The sequence below is a fragment of the Suncus etruscus genome, chromosome 20 (assembly GCF_024139225.1).
Source record: "Suncus etruscus isolate mSunEtr1 chromosome 20, mSunEtr1.pri.cur, whole genome shotgun sequence".
Taxonomy (NCBI): Eukaryota; Metazoa; Chordata; class Mammalia; order Eulipotyphla; family Soricidae; genus Suncus; species Suncus etruscus.
The window spans coordinates 24,941,073-24,957,554 of record NC_064867.1 but is presented as its reverse complement, the minus strand read 5'-3'; the positions used below and the strand labels follow the sequence as shown (position 1 = coordinate 24,957,554).

Below are 16,482 nucleotides of genomic sequence, written 5' to 3'. Positions count from 1 at the left end.
CAGCATCTGGTAATTTGGAGGAAAGAGAATGAGATTCCGATTTAGGGATTTTAGGACAGTTTTTGAAAACGCTGCAAACAGATCAATTCATCAGTGAAGAGGTTACAGAGACCCATCAGCCCCTCCCTTCAGTGAGCTCACAAAGGGGTCGGAGCCTTCAGCACCCCCCAACTCTGACTCAAACCACACCAGGGTAAACCCACCACTGCAATGAGGCCATTTATATATATACATATATATTTAGAAAAAAAGACACATAAAATGGGTCAGGAGACCCAGCAGAGGAAAAAAAATTTTTTCAGTGTCTGACAAAGGGATGACTTCAGTTGTTGTTGCTTCTTGTGACAGTGTAGGTAGGGCAACGTGGCTACAACCGTGTCAACTTTGACAGTCTTGACAGTGACTACACCTTCATCACTTCCCAATGCCCAACCAAGCCCTCTCCCCTCTCTCACAGTCCTGGGGTCGCTTCTACTTTGCCTCTGGAAAATGACTGAGGTAAGAAATAAAATCCACGACCAAGTGGACCCAGACTGAAAGCAACAGGGTATGTGTTTGGGGTGGTCTGTCAATGGACAGACAATGGGGGAACCAGTTCCCCCCCCCAAAAAAGAAGACGGTATGTTTTTTTCCAGGGAGAAAGAATCATGATGCTCAGGGCGGGTGTCTAGCCTCCTCTGAAAGAACATGAAGCACATGAAATAAATGAAGCATGAAGCCCATGAAGTAATGAAATATATGAAGCACATGAAAAAACATGAAGCATATGAAGCACATGAAACACATGAAGCACATGAAGCAAAGGAGGCTTTGCTCTTCAGGCCCTCAGAGACCCCAAGATGCCAGGCGTGGGACCCCTCTTTCTCAGGTTCCCCGTTGCAAATCAAGTCTTCCGTCTCCTAGGGGGCGTTGTAGGGAGTCAACCATAATGACTCTATAATCCTATCCGTCGCCATAGAGTGCTGTCGTCAGTTCCAGGCCTCACCTTGCTGGGTGGGTACAACTAGGAGCCCTCAATCTTCCGCCATGCTCATGACCCGGAAGTCGAACCGGGCAGCCGGGGCAGCGACGACGCGATGCCCCGGAAGTCGACCCAGCCGGCCTGCGAGAAGCCGGAAGTTGGCTCATCAGGGCGGTGGCGGCGGCCATACTTGCGGAAGTCCCGCCCGTTGTGGCGGATGTCCCTTACGTCACTTCCGCCCGGCTTCCCCGCACCCAGTCGCCGCGGAGTGGTCTGACTTCCGGTCCCGGCTGGGCGCCGGCTGGGCACCTCTGCATGGGCGCCTGGTTCTCCCGGACGCCATGAACGGGACGGCGAACCCGCTGCTGGACCGCGAGGAGCATTGCCTGCGACTCGGGGAGAGCTTCGAGAAGCGGCCCCGGACCTCGTTCCACACCATTCGCTGTGAGTGCGTGCGTCCTCGTGTCCCCTCGGGGCTGCTGCTGCGCCTCTGCTCATCACAGCTCCCACCCCTCTTCCACTGGCCCTGCAAAGAGTTGGGGAGGCCCCCCCAACTTCTGCCAGCCTCACCTGCACCCTCTCCGAAATTTAGATTTTTTTTTCACCCCAACCAGCCTCACCTGCACCTCAACCTCTCAGGGATTTAGATTTTTCACCCCAACATTCCCACCCACCCCCATTGCACCCCAATGCCTCATCTTCCCCCCACCACACACACACAGAAACACTGTTCTCCTGCCTCCTGGTCCCAGATGCTTCTTTGCAAAACTACTGGGCCCTCTCTATTTTCTTCTCCCAGCCCTCCTTGCTTGTGCTCACCTGTACCCCAGTTCTTTTCTTTACCAAAAGCTGAAACACCCCTCCTAATTATTCTCCTGCCAACCACCCCACAAGGCCCCTTCCACCTTGGAAGAGGGGCTCCTCTATGGTTTGCTCCCCCCAAGCCCATTCCATGCTATTCCTAGAATAGCATGAAGTCAAGAATTTTTTGGGGGGCCTGGCAATGAGCTTCACCCATGAGTACTAGTTGCAAAAAGGATAGAAGCATAAGGACTGTCCGAATGATGGTTCTGCATGGACTGTCTGGGCTCTGGGGTTGATTTACAGACTCCTGGGGGGGGCGGTCCCAGGGAAAGATGTGGGGGGTCAGCAGTCTAGCTGCCCTTCCCTATGATTCACAGGGGAGAGCCAGTGCTGGTTATGACTTGTTTATGTCCGAGGCGCTAATATTGTGACTCAACTGCACTGCCAGAGGGTGTGCTCCATAATGAAGAGCCATCCTGGCGTAGTCACTTGCCTGTCATTACTTTTTTCTCACTACCATTGCTATTGACAGCCTGTCGATCTGGCTCTCTGGAGAGAAGATTCTTGGGGAGGGGGGGGGGTGTGTGTGGCAGAGAAGTGGCCTTTGCATGGAAGGGATGTTGTAATGGGGTGGAAGGCATTTGGAAGAAGACCCTACACTTAAGGGCCATCTGAAGCAGGATAAGGTGGAGGGAGGTGGCCGCTGAACACGCCCAGCCTAACTGCAGTTGGAATTGGAGAAGTATTGCTTTGGCAGAGATAATAACTCTCCAGCCATCATCTGTGAATGCCTCCCCCCCACCACCCCCCACCCCCGTTCAGGGAGATCTTTTTTGTTAAAGCTTTGGAAGTACAATAGCTCGTTTCAAATTGCAGAGTTCCTGCTTATATGTCACGGTGGCCTTCCTTATTCCTTACAGGGTTTTACAATCACAGTGTTTTTTTAATGGGCTCTATGAAATGCTTTGATCCTCCCTAACAACTCATGTGAAGCACTAGGGCATAAAAAGACATGGGTTACCATCTGCCATTTAAGGGTAGATAATGTTTTTGCTTAACAAAATAAGGGCACGAAGGTGAAAACAGACACACACAACTCATTTTTTTTCTCCTTTTAAAATAACACAGCTGGGGCAGTTGTGATAGCACAGTGGGGGAGGGCATTTGCCTTTTACCCTATCTACCCGCATTGGAACTCACTCTGGCATCCCTTTTGGTCTAAACAGCTGGGTGGGGCCGAAGGGATAGTAGAACTGATAGTGTGCTTGCCTTGTTTGCTGCCCATCTGGGTTTGATCCCCTGTATCCTATTATAGTCTCCTGGGCCAGCTAGGAGCAATCCTTGAGTGAAAAATCAGGAGTAAGCCTTGAGCACCACCAGGTGTGGCCCAAGAAAAATCAAGAAAGTCATTTTAAAAATGAGCTGGGGAGGGAGGAAAAATATGTGGAGGTAGAGATGAAGCAAGATTGTCCCTGGGTGACACCACTATTGGGTAATAGTACCCAGGGGCTCATTATACTGTTGTTTTCTATATGTGAAGCTTTGGGGGACAGGGAGCGGGGGCTAAATTTCGTGTGTGTGTGTGTGTGTGTGTGTGTGTGTGTGTGTGTGTGTGTGTGTGTGTGTGTGTGTATTCATTATACTGTTGTTTTGTATATGTGAAGCTTTGGGGGACAGGGAGTGGGGGCTAAATTTCATGTGTGTGTGTGTGTGTGTGTGTGTGTGTGTGTGTGTGTGTGTGTGTGTGTGTGTGTGTGTGTGTGATTTTCTGTGCCAGCATTCTACACATGAGAAGTGTGAATCTTTTTTGAGCTATATTCTCATCTCCTCACAGTGACATTGTCGTTTTGGTTTTTGGGCCACTCCTGGCAACACTCAGTGGTTACTCCTGGCTCTGTGCTCATAGATTACTCCTGGCCTGCTTAGGGGGAGCATATGGGATGCCAGGGATCAAAACCTGATCAGCTGCTTTGCAAAGCAAACACCCTACCTCCTGTGCTATCACTCCAGCCCCACATTTAATTTTTTATATTTTCTTTTAGTTTTTGGGTCACACCTGGCAGCGCTCAGGAGTTCCTCCTGGCTCTATGTTCAGAAATCGTTCCTGGCAGGCTTGTGGGACCCTATGGGATGCCAGGATTTGAACCATCGACTTTCTGCATGCAAGGCAAACGCCTTACCTCCATGCTATCTCTTCGGCCCCACATTTAATTTTTTTATTTAATTTTTTGCTTATTGATTAATGCAACTGTTTGCTTAGTTCCTAAAAGCGAATGCCTAGGAAGCCTTTAGTGTAAGGTGGATAAATGCTTTTTTTCTTTCCTTAGATGACTTTAAGCCAGCATCTATTGACACTTCCTGCGAAGGAGAGCTTCAGGTTGGCAAAGGAGATGAAGTCACAATCACACTGCCACATATCCCTGTAAGTTTATGCCTTCGTTGCATTTTTTTGGTAGTGTTAATTCACAGGGAATCCTTAGAGTATGTTGCCATCTGAATGTCTAAATTCTGGGGCTAGAGAGATAGCAGCTGGTAGGGCATTTGCCTTGCCTCCATCCTCAGCATCCCGAACCTGCCAGAAGTAACCCCTCAACATCACCAGGTGTGGACCTTCCCCCCAAAGTGTCTATATTCTGAATGACTGGCTTAACCATAGAGGGTATAAACTCCTCTTCCCTGTGCTACCTTGTAAACAAGGTGTTAGCTCAGCTTTAGCCCTGCCCCCCCATGAGTTAGGAGCTCCCCATAGGAATTCTGAAGAGTTCCCCAAAGTGACTTGGAAGAGAGGAGGCCTCAGAGCCTTTGCATGTTTACAGCAGCCTTCAGAAAGTTGAGTTCCCAGGCCAGAAGTTACTGTGTGCAGGATCAACTGAAGGTGATGGCTTTTCAGTTGTTAGGAAAGGAGTGAAGAACAGGCATATAATTCCACCTGGGGTGTGGAGGTTCGGAGCATTGGGCTATCTGAAGGCTAGAAGGCACCCATGGAAAGCTGAGTTGCAATCCCTTGCAAAGCTTTGTGAAGTCTTACTCAAGATTGCACTCTGATCACAAAACCTGAGGGTCAGGCTCTTTAATGAACCTGGCATTGCCCGTCGTAGCCCTATCCTAGGACGTCCAAGTTCTTGGTTTCCCCCAGATGGAATGGTCTGCTCAGCACCGTAGATGGGGTTCTGTACAGGCCAACTCAGGAATGCTGTGCAGAGGAAAATTTACTTGTCTGTAGTCCAAACTGGCTGTTTGTTTCTTTAACTGCCTTTAGCAGGTTACATCATCTCCCTTTGGACCTTAATTTTCCCGGTATAATATAAATGGGTTAAATAAATCCCTAAGGTCCCTTCCAACTCTTTAAATTTTGCTCTCTGGATGAGGAGTCAGGGAACAAGCTGTTTTGAATTCTGTGTAAAACTTATATTTATAAATATGGAGTCCCCAGTGTGCACATCACTAGGCAGAGAAGACCGCCTTAAAATTAAGTAGGCACATTTCTTGCCTTTGGGGAACATCATCTGTAAACAAACATAAGAAAACTTACACTTTTTGTAGAAAATCAGGGAAGGCTTGCCTAAGGAAGTGACCTTCGAGCAGATTGTGAAGAGTTGAGTAATTGGAAGAGAGGGAAGGGCGGGATATTGATGGCGGAAGCTTGTATATGCCTGTAAACTAGAGCCTGTGGATGGGAAGGCAGGCCAGCTGCCTCCTGCTGTGAGCACTAAGGCCGAGGATCCACAAAGCTGGAGGGCCAGATGTCTGGTTTTAAGATTTTATTTTTTGACCTCAGAACCAAAGCAGAGGAGTAGCCTGGTGTCCTTACTCTGAGCTGTTCTGAATATACCGGCCCTTGGAGATGCTCAGCCAGTTACGTGACATGAGGAAGTTACACATCATTCACCTGTTTTGCCTTTCATAGTGAGAGCTATATGCAGGGTAATGTGAGCAGCAAATAATTTCCTTTCCTTATTCCTGTGTCACATTACTATTTTGTTTTGTTTTGTTTTTGGGTCACACCTGTCAGCACTCAGGGGTTACTTCTGGCTCTATGCTCAGAAATTGCCCCTGGTAGACTCGGGGGACCATACAGGATTCCAGTATTCAAACCACCGTCCTTCTGCATGCAAGGCAAATGCCTGCTGCTGTGCTATCTCTCTGGCCCCACCATTATTATTTTTGGGCTAAGGTTCACTCTTGGTTCAGGAGTTGTTTATAGCAGTGCTTGGAGGGCCATGGTGTGCCAGAGATTAACCTGGGACTCCTATATGTAAAACATATACCCTAGACCAGTGCTCCTCAAACTGTGGCCCGCGTGCCACATATTATGTTTGTATCTGTTTTGTTTCTTCATTGCAAAATAAGATATATGCAGTGTGCATAAGAATTTGTTCATAAGTTTTGTTTTTACTATAGTCAGACCCTCCAATGGTCTGAGGGACAGTGAACTGGCCCCCTGTTTAAAAAGTTTGAGGACTCCTGCTAGACCATTCTGTGGCCCATACGTTACCTTTTTTTTTTTTTTTTTTTTAATTTAAACACCTGGTTGGTTACAAGGTTGTTCATAAGACAGTTTTATTTTGTTTTTTGTTTTTTGTTTTTTTTACAGATAAAGTTGTTCATGATTAGGTTATAGTCACACAGTGACAGCCTTCACTAATGTGCATTTAAAATAGGGAATACTTCACAAATTTGCATGTCATCCTTATGCAGGAGCCATGCTAATCTCTGCATTGTTTCAATTTTAGTATATATGCTGCCGAAGCAAGTACCATTATTTAAGATTTGCTTATGTCCAGGAAAATGAATAAATTACCTTTCTAGATTACCTAGAACTAATTACAAGCTCACTCATGCTTGCTATATTGTTTCTGTTTTATTTTTACCCAGGAAGCCAGAGGGTTAAATGCGAGTTAGTTCATTCCATTCCTCTTAAGTGTCTATAGAATAAGTTTAGCTATTCATTACCAATCTGTTTAACTTGCTTTTCTTGGTGACATGTAGGGATCCACACCACCAATGACTGTATTCAAAGGGAACAAAAGGCCTTATCAAAAAGACTGTGTACTTATCATCAACCATGACACTGGGGAATATGTGCTGGAAAAACTCAGTAGCAGCATTCAGGTCAAGAAAACACGGTACGTGACCCAGATTCAAGTCTTCAAAGCCCCTGCCTTTGTATCACCTCTTCACTCTCATGAGGACTTAAGCATCTGGAGGACTCAGATTTTCATCCACGTGATAGCCAATCTCCCAGGCAGACCCCTGTATTTCTCCCAAATAGAATGGAAAGAAATCATGAAGTGTAGAACTTGTTGGAGAAAAGATGTGTTTTATAAATCAGTTTTATTAATCTCACAATTACTAATACAGTACCACCTGAAATACTTGAATGAATGGAGTTAAGAAAGAATAATGAGAACGGGGATATGGGAATGTGACGAGGGAAAGAATAATGAAAATATTATTTTTTTTTACAATATACATTTGACAAATTAAAGCTTTGCCTGATTTTGGAGTTCTCCTGAATATTTTATTCAGCAGGCATCTTATGGGAGGTCAGATTTTATTTTGAAAAGTAAAAATCATTTTACAAATAAAAGTAACCAAGCATGGGGGCTGGAATAATAGTACAGTAGGTGTGTGTTTGCTTTGCATGATGGTTACCCAAGTTCAGCTCCCAGCATCCCATATGATCTCCCCAACTTGCCAGGAGAAAGCTCCTGTGAGTACCACTGGGTGTGCCCCCTCATAAAAAGAAGTAACCAAGCAACTTTATATGTTATGTTGTGATATAGCAATTATTGCAAAGTTGTAATTAAATTTTATAGTGTTAGAGCACAGCATTTATTTGTGTCTACATTTTCTTTACTAATTCAGAAAAAGAAAAAGAACTGCCATATATTCTGTGCCAGGCTCTTGGCTAAGATGTCTATGTGTGTTATCTAATCTTCACAAATTGTCTCTTCTGAAGATGCTATCCTAGGGGAAGTGGTTGCCTTTTTAATTTTTTTTAAAATGGTTTTGTTTTGTTTTGAGGCCACACTCAGCTCAGGGCTCACTCCTGGCTCTGCACTCAGGAATTACTCCTGGAGGTGCTCAGGGGGCCATATGGATGCCAGGGATTGAACTGGGATGGCATTGTGCAAGACTAATGCCCTACCTGTTGTACTGTCACTAGCCCCTAGCTTTTTAAAAGTCAAAATATGGACCAGAGATAGTACAGGATGGGAGGCACTTGCCTTGCTTGCTGTTGAAGTAGTCATCACCTGGTTCTAATCCCTAACACCACAGGAGCATGGCCACAAGTCATTCCTGAATGCCACAGGATGTGCCCTCCCATTCAAATTAAAGTTTAAAAGTCTTTTAAGCCAAAATGGATGAAAAGACTGAGAATTGCACTTTATCTAAATTCATCACCTGTGCTGGTGTCTGCAGAGTTGCTTTCCATCCACTCCATTCTTAACCCAGCACTGTATTTTATTTTATTTATTTATTTATTTATTTATTGTATTTTGGGTCACACCCGGCAGTGCTCAGGGGTTACTCCTGGCTCTATGCTCAGAAGTCACTCCTGGCAGGCTCGGGGGGGCCATATGGGATGCTAGGATTCAAACCACCATCCTTCTGCATGCAAGGCAAACGCCCTACCTCCGTACTATCTCTCCGGCCCCCAGCACTGTATTATGAGGATGTGGTACTTTGGGGTGTCCACTCAATGTGAACACATCAAGTGCTCGATGGCTTAACCACACCCTGGCCCCTGCCTCTCTTTAGTGCCGAGCACAGGCTAGTTTAGGGAGAAGTTAAATATTCTGTCTCAGACATGCAAAGCACAATAAAAAAAATAGTTGGCAGCTCCTTGAATTTTCAGGGTGAGACCTATTTTGTTTATTTGATCCATTTTGCAGCCATGAAAATAGTAGAGAGTCACTGCAGCTCTGAGCTCAACACATTCTTCCAGATCTCTTTTTTTTCCTTGTTCTTTGCTAAGGTATTGATAGTAGTCATTCTTTTCAGACATTGCTCCTAATTTTGACTCACTGGCACCTGGTTGGCATGTGTACTCAATACACGGGATGCCCCAGCCCTGAAAAAGGTCTGTGGATTCTCCAGGCTTATTTCTGAGCACCTCTCCTATACCTGCTGCTCCACCAGTGCTGTTGCCTCAGTGTTCTTCTAGGGACTAGTAATGCTATCTCTCTGATGCTTATAAAAAGTGTAGCTTCCAAAAGGTAAGGTGCCTGCCTTGCCTGCGCTAGCCTTGGACGGACCTCGGTTCGATCCCCCGGTGTCCCATATGGTCCCCCAAGCCAGGAGCAACTTCTGAGCACATAGCCAGGAGTAACCCCTGAGCGTTACCGGGTGTGGCCCAAAAAAACAAAACAAAACAAAAAAATGTAGCTTCCAGATCTCTTTAGTCAGAACCCATAGTTTCATTAAATCACCAGGTTAAAATTTGAAATATGCTGGCTGGCTGGTCCCTTTACCAGCCAGGACATGTTGAAATGGCATTTTCTGTTTTGGTACATTTTCATTGCTTATCTAGCAGTAGGAGCTAACTTGTACATGACAAAAAAAATGGAAAGTCACGGGAAAATGTACAAACTGGCCAGTAAATTGAAGAGCTGGTTTTATTTTAAACACATGTAGGATCATAGCTTCCTGTCGTGTATTTGTCGAGTAGTCTTGTCTTCAGGCAGAAGACGATTTTCCTCTTCCAGTTTGCTTCTCCATATCCATGTGCTGAGTCCACTGTTTGCTGGGAAGTTCTCTGAGGACAGATCCATTTTCTTCTGTCTCTGGTACATAGTGTAGAATCAGGATGCAGTCAGTTGAGTGAACAATCATATTATTATAATAAAAAATGTAAATTCGCCAGTATTTTTGAAACGTAAGAGCTGGTTTTCTGAGTAGCCACCTGGAAAAATTCAAGAATTTCTCCTCCCTCTCCCTCTCTCGCACCTTCACCTTCTCCCTCCCTCCCTTCCCACCCATTTATAGTCTAATTCTCATTTCAGAGCTGAGGGTAGCAGTAAAATCCAAGCCCGGATGGAACAGCAGCCCACACGTCCCCCACAGCCCTCACAGCCACCACAGCCACCTCCACCACCGCCACCACCGATGCCCTTCAGAGCCCCAACGAAGCCTCCAGCTGGATCCAAAACTTCTCCCTTGAAAGACAACCCCTCACCTGAGCCTCAGCTGGATGACATCAAACGAGGTAAAGCACATTCCTAGGAGCCTTGCGAGCCTGGATGGATGGGAACCATGTTTGTGGAAATCATCCGGTGCCATATTGCCCTATCAGCTACCTTCCAGATCAGGAGGGCGGGTGCTGCCATTTATCTCAGTGGATGAGGAAAAGTGACTTGAGTTGCCTCTGTCTCTGCAACTGTTTTGCATTTAGATAATGGCTCCCGACTGCTGTCTAACAAGTCCATGTAGCATGTTTTTAGGCTCTGGGGAAAAATGTTTCCATTTCTACATATTTGCATGCACTTCTGAATCTTATGTTTGAATCAAAAATGGGTGTGGAGGGAAAAAAAGTAAAAATGGGGTTTGGGTGCAGTTAGAGAAATAACTACATCGAGAATTATCATAACCAGGTGAATGAGGTAAGTAGAAAGCCTGTCTAGAGCACAGGTGGGGGTGGGGTGGGGAGGAGGGAGATTTGGGACATTGGTGATGGGAATGTTGCACTGGTGAAGGGGCGTGTTCTTTACATGACTGAAACCCAACCACAATCATGTTTGTAATCAAGGTGTTTAAATAAAGATATTAATTTTAAAAAATGGGGTGTGGGGAAGAAAACCAGTTGTGCCCATGTTAGTGTTTTACTGGATGAGGACATCCTGTTCTTTGTAAAGTCTGTAAATATCAAAATGCCGATGAGTTGTCCTTAGGAAGCATCTTGTAGAAGTGCCTCTAAGATCACTCTAGTCAGTTTTCAGTTAAGTCTCTTGATTTTTTTTTTTATTTGTAGATATTGGGTACTCTTGAGAAATTAGCCTATGAGTTGTTCGTTGTTGTCAGTTATGTTTGAAAGAATTATTAGGTTTAAGTCCCTATTCTATGTTTGAGTAGGAAAGTTTGGCAGCTTGCTTTAATGTTTTTGTTTTGATTTTGATTTTGGCCACACCCACCCAGCAGGATTAGGGATTATTCCTATCTCTGAGCTCAGAAATCACTGTGGCAAGACACTGAGAACCATATGGGATGCTGGGGATCAAACCCAGGTCTGCCATGTGCAAGGCAAACACCCTACCTGCTGTACTACCACTCCAGCCCCACATCTTGCTTTATAGAGTCTGTAATTGATGTATTGTCAATGTTTTCAGTACACACACACACACACATGCGCGTGCGCGCGCACACACACACTTTCCCCATTACTTTTTCTCGTCTAAGTCTCATAATATGGGATGGAAGAGCTGGAGAGGACAAAGATACTGCTGCGCTGGCCTTTATTCCAGAATGTCAGAGAATATACTTTGACTTCTCTCTTCTGCTTAGTGGCACATCTAAAACAATCTACTTATCCTTCCAGCTCCTCATCAAATGCTTTACAACTCTTTAGTATTGCTGCTTCTTATCTAGAGTTAAATCTTGTAATTCAAGTGAATAAAGCCAAAAGAGACAACTCACTCCCAACAGAATAACCATTCTCCCTTAGCCAGAACCAGTTTGCTTTCTGGTTCCGGAGGTCAAGTTTCAGAAGCCTTCTTTCTTTGAAGATGGGATTGTCATGAGAAGTGGTTGTGTGGGGCCTGAGAAGTAGGATTTTAGCGAAATGATTCCTTCCTTGCTGTTGGATTGTGCTGTGCTTTCTCCTGAACACCGCCAGGAGATTGGGCTGTTGTGCTCATCCCGCGTGTCATTTCCTTCCAGAGCTGAGGGCTGAGGTCGACATCATCGAGCAGATGAGCAGCAGCAGTGGGAGCAGCTCCTCGGATTCGGAGAGCTCCTCAGGAAGTGACGATGATGACGACAGCTCCAGCAGTGGCGGTGAGGACAACACCTCCGCCTCTCCGCCACAGCCCTCGCACCAGCAGCCCTATGGCAGCAGGCTAGATGTTGCCAACGGGACCGATCGTACTCAAGGAAGCAACCAGCTCATGAACACCCTCCGTGAGTATGGTAGAAATTCAAAAATAGCTCCGGCCTAAAAAAGGCAGAGATGAGTTGGAAGGCTGGAGAGAGAAGATAGCACTTCAGCACGGGTGGCTAGAGTGCACACGTCTGCATGCTTTTCATGCTAGAGACCTGCCTGAGTTTCATTCCTGGCACCATGTGCTCCTGCACTCACCAGCAGGAGTAACCCCTGTGCACTGCTGGGTGTGGCCCCCCAAACCAGAGCCATAAAGCTGTAAATTATCCAGTAGTGGGGAAAAAAGAAGCATAAAGCTAAAAATCGCTTCTTCCTTTTTCTGCCTCACTTGGCCCAATTTAGGGTTTTAAGAAACTGGAAAAAGTGCTGAAGTGTGCCCAGTAAGGCTTTCTCGGCTTGTTTATGCCAGGTTTGAGGGCCTCTGCCTGCCACCAGACTTGTCTCCTGCCTCTAAGTTTCCTTATGTTCTCAGAAACCCAGTGTCTCCACTGTAGTATCTTGCAACCCATAGACTGGCAGCCTTTTAGGCTATATTTGGAGTCCACCTCACCTTTGGCAAAAGAGCTGGGGTTTTTTGTTTTGTTTTTTTGTTTGTTTGTTTGATTTTTGGGTCACACCCGAGCAGTGCTCCTGGGTTACTCCTGGCTCTGCACTCATAAATCACTCCTGGCTGGCTCAGGGGACCATATGGGATGCCAGGATTCGAACCATCGTTGTCCGTCGTGAATCGGCTGCATGCAAGGCAAACGCCCTACCACTGTGTTATCTCTCCAGCTCCAAGAAGAGCTGTTTTAATGTAGATGTGTTCCAATACAGATGGTGTGAACACGGGTGTAAGGAGGAGCCAAAAGGCAAATTGTTTTTGAAGTCCTGCCAAATGTTCTCCTCTGGCATGATTTTCTTTCAGGAGGTTAGAAGGCCTGGAGATAGTGATGGGGAAGCTAACCTAGTTCTTCATCATCTACTATGGGTCAGAGATGGTTCTTAACTTAGATACAGCTGGACCAGATGAATCTTGGTTGTGGGGTCTGTCCTGTGCATCACAAGATGGTTAAAAGCCGACCTCCCGGGCTAAAGTGCTATATAGTTGGTAGGGCATTGCCTTGCACATGATCAACCTGGATTCGATTCCTGGCATCCCATATGTAATTCCTGAGTAGTTCCTGAACTTAGAGCCAGGAAGTAAATCCTAATCACTCCTGGGTGTGTCCCAAAATAAATAAGTTGACTCAGTCCAGTAAATTTTATTTTCATTCTCTCAATTTTATCAAAATTGTCTCATGACATTGAAAAATGGGGTGGGGCAGAATTACCCATTGAAGGCCACTACATTAGCTCTTGCTCTTTTTTGGTTGTTTCTTTGGGGTGTTTTGTTTTTTGCCTACCCCAGCAGTGCTCAGGATTTACTTCAGACTTTGTACTTAGGAATCACTCCTTGCAGGAATTGGGGACCATTTGAGATACTAGAGATTAAATCTGAATGACTACATGCACAGCAAGCACCCTACTCACTGTACTATTGCGTTCCCTCCTGTAGCCTTGCCCTTTTTTTTCGGAGGGTGGGGCATTCCCAGCAATAATCTGCCACCCAGGCCAGAGGGCTCAACGTTTGGATCTGCCAGATGTGGTGATGCTCACACCTACTGTTGATCTTGGCCAACAGGGTAGTATCAGGGATTCACTTGAGGCTCTTGAGCTGAAAGACCTGTGCCACTGACCCCTGAGCTCACAGTTGCCTGGTCCTACTCTTACAACTTGAATCAGCTCAGCACTGTTATGACCTGTGTAAGATCTGCTATTCCCAGTCTGTCTCCCACATTCTAGATAACAAGTTCTATTTTTTTTTTTCTTGATTTGGGTCAAACCTGGCTGTGCTCAGTGCTTATTCCTGGCTCTGCTATCGGGCTCATTTCTAGTGAGCTGCTGGGGATTGAACTCTAGTCAGCCGTGTGTAAGGCAAGTGCTTTACCTATTGCACTATCTTTCTGGCCCAAACTGGAGCTGCTTAGTGCTTCTTTCAAGTGACATGAAATAGTAAATTTCACATTTCACATTTGGTGTCACCCTGGTAAAATAGTCAGCCACCTTGGCCATAACTGATTTCTTCCTTGTGCTCAGTCAATACACAAGGGTCAGGTGATCTCTTAACTCAGCAAAAATTACATATTTGCTACACTTCAAAGTAAAAAAAAAAACATACAAAGTAGTAATAACATAACTTATTTTTCTTCAGTACATTTCCCTGTGCTACACTACGGGCTAGAGCAATAGTACAGCAGGTAGGGCTTTTGCTTTGCGTTTGGCTGACCAAGGTTCTATTCTAGACTTGGGAGAGGTAATGGGCCATAGAAACAGTAACTCTCCCTCAGTACTTTGAGCAGGATGTCTTCCCAAGTAAGGATATTATGTTCATGTGTGACAGGTTAGTGTGACTGGAGCTAAAAAACCCAGTTATAAAATTCTTCACAGAACTGGTTTAGTCCAAGTTCAAACAGATCTATTTATTGTAGTTCTTTTTCTTTGCTTTGCTTTTTTGAGGGGTAGGAAAGTCCACATCTGGTGGTACTCTGGGGTCGCTCCTGGCAGGTTTGGGGGACGATAAGGGATGCCAGAAATTGAACTTGGGTCTGCCATGTGGAAGGCAAATGCCCTACCCTCTGTGCTATTGCTCCAGCCCCTGCTAATTTTCTTATTGTCTAACTTAATAGAAAGCCACTGAATTCTTTTGTGTTTGTTTTAAGCCAGTAGATTCTTTCTTTCTTTTTTTTTTTTTTTTAGCCAGTAGATTCTTAACATCCACATCTGTTGCCAAAAGTTGTTCAGGTTGCAACATGTGAAGAAAATCTAGCACTGCACAGTGGTGTGTCCTTAGAGAAGACAGGTCTCAGTTGCCCACTCCCAATAGAATATCAAGGACCCCTGTGACCTTAGAACAAAATTTAAAAGGACCTGGCACAGATACTTGCATTCTGGAAGTTAAAAAGATGCTTTTTTGTAATTTAATGGAAGGGATGTCCTGAATTTCTTTTAGTCTTAGATGACCTTATAGTCTCTGTTCTTAAATCAGACACACACTAAACATTGAAGATTTTACAGGAAACTCATCAGATGAGATTTGAGGTGTGTCTTGGACAGTGGCATGCCAGAGGCAGTGTTAACATATTGGTGTGAGCAGTGCCCAGCTGCTTTTGTAAGGGGAGCCTACCTACTATTTATTATTTCTGCTTTTACAAAAGCAGCCTTCAGTTAAGCCATTCCACTAGTGAATCCATTATTTGTCTTTTCTCTCTTAGTACATTTAAATTCAGTTTCACCTACTTGTCCCCCAGTCTATCCCTGTAAGGAGTGGTGCTATGTCTTACACTTACAAAAATAACATTTCTTTTGAAATGTTGACTGTACCAGTTTTGTCAGTGACCTAAGCAGGTTTTCCTAATGAAACTGACCTGTTTGTGCTATAGAGTGGTAACCAAGATCCTCAGTTTCTTGGGGCTGCAGAGATAGCACAGCAGTAGGGCATTTGCCTTGCATGCAGCCAACCTTCTCGGCATCCCATATGGTCCCCCAGCCTGCCAAGGGCGGTTTCTGAGAGCAGAGTGACCCCTGAGCACTATTGGGTGTGGCCCCAAAGCCAATCAATCAGTTAATCAAATAAATAAAGTTTAAAAAGAAATCCTCAGTTCCCGGGGTTCCAGGGATAGGGATGTTTATGTAGGGCGGTGGCCATTTTAAATGTGTCATTTTGATTTGATTCTGTTTTCTTTTTTATAGGGAATGACTTGCAGTTGAGTGAGTCTGGCAGTGACAGTGATGACTAGAGCCAGATCTTTTGAAATCAGCCAATTGGTTCACAAATACGCTGCAAGACGGGGCTACTTGAGCATGGAATCCATAGTCAAGAGGAAAATGTGGTGGGTTGGTGACCTATAGGAGTTTGAGGCTCCGGAGCTCTCATATTCCAGTCCTTCGACTTGGTGGTGATGGGTGATTTTTCTCATGTAATCTCGTGTTTCCGAGTTTAAGTAGAGCTATAGAAGAACTTACAGAACTGCATTTCTATTTGGTTAAGACTGTTAATGAAAACCAGAGTGCCCTAAGGGACTCAGGCCCTTCCCTCACCAGGCCAGTGATGATACAGCTTCAAACCTCAGTAGCCACCAGTTGGGCAGTTGGTCTGCAGCAGTGAAGTGAAACACTGTCTTGGAGAGATTCACAAGAGAGTGGAACCTCAAAGTGCCACATAGACTGTTCTAGAACCACTTTCAGTTGTTGACAAAAAGTGGAAGGAACCTTTGTTAGACCAAGCGTGACGAGCCTGTCTAGAAGTAGACTTCCAGGTGGGAGCTAGCTTCTGAGCTGGGCACCCCCCCCCACCCCCCACCTAACCTCTGTTCCTCAAGCCCTCTCAGTACAGGAAAGGGAAACACACCTCTGCACTATGGTGGCTTCCTGCCTCCACTCCATGCTTTTCTCACTACTCCCTTCCTGAAATTTCCTCTATCGGAACCAGAGTTCTCCTACATGGAACTAATATATCCACTGGCTCTTTACTTGGAGTTACAAGACCACAATAATGGGTTCATCAGATTCAAATCCAGGCAATTCCTAACTCATGTAG

At 45.3% G+C, this 16,482-nt stretch overlaps 1 protein-coding gene and 1 pseudogene across 1 annotated transcript; one reads left to right on the top strand and one right to left on the bottom strand.

Annotated features, from left to right (window-relative positions):
* The first annotated feature begins 1,259 nt into the window (after positions 1 to 1,259).
* Positions 1,260 to 16,072, top strand: EAF1 (ELL associated factor 1). The gene is made up of 6 exons (XM_049766147.1): positions 1,260 to 1,405; positions 4,093 to 4,187; positions 6,755 to 6,891; positions 9,775 to 9,977; positions 11,645 to 11,884; positions 15,636 to 16,072. The coding sequence occupies exons 1-6, from the start codon at positions 1,303 to 1,305 to the stop codon at positions 15,680 to 15,682; spliced, it is 825 nt and encodes a 274-aa protein (XP_049622104.1). The 5' UTR covers positions 1,260 to 1,302; the 3' UTR covers positions 15,683 to 16,072.
* On the bottom strand, positions 6,419 to 6,518 carry LOC125998372 (uncharacterized; annotated as a pseudogene).
* Positions 16,073 to 16,482: the final 410 nt, after the last annotated feature.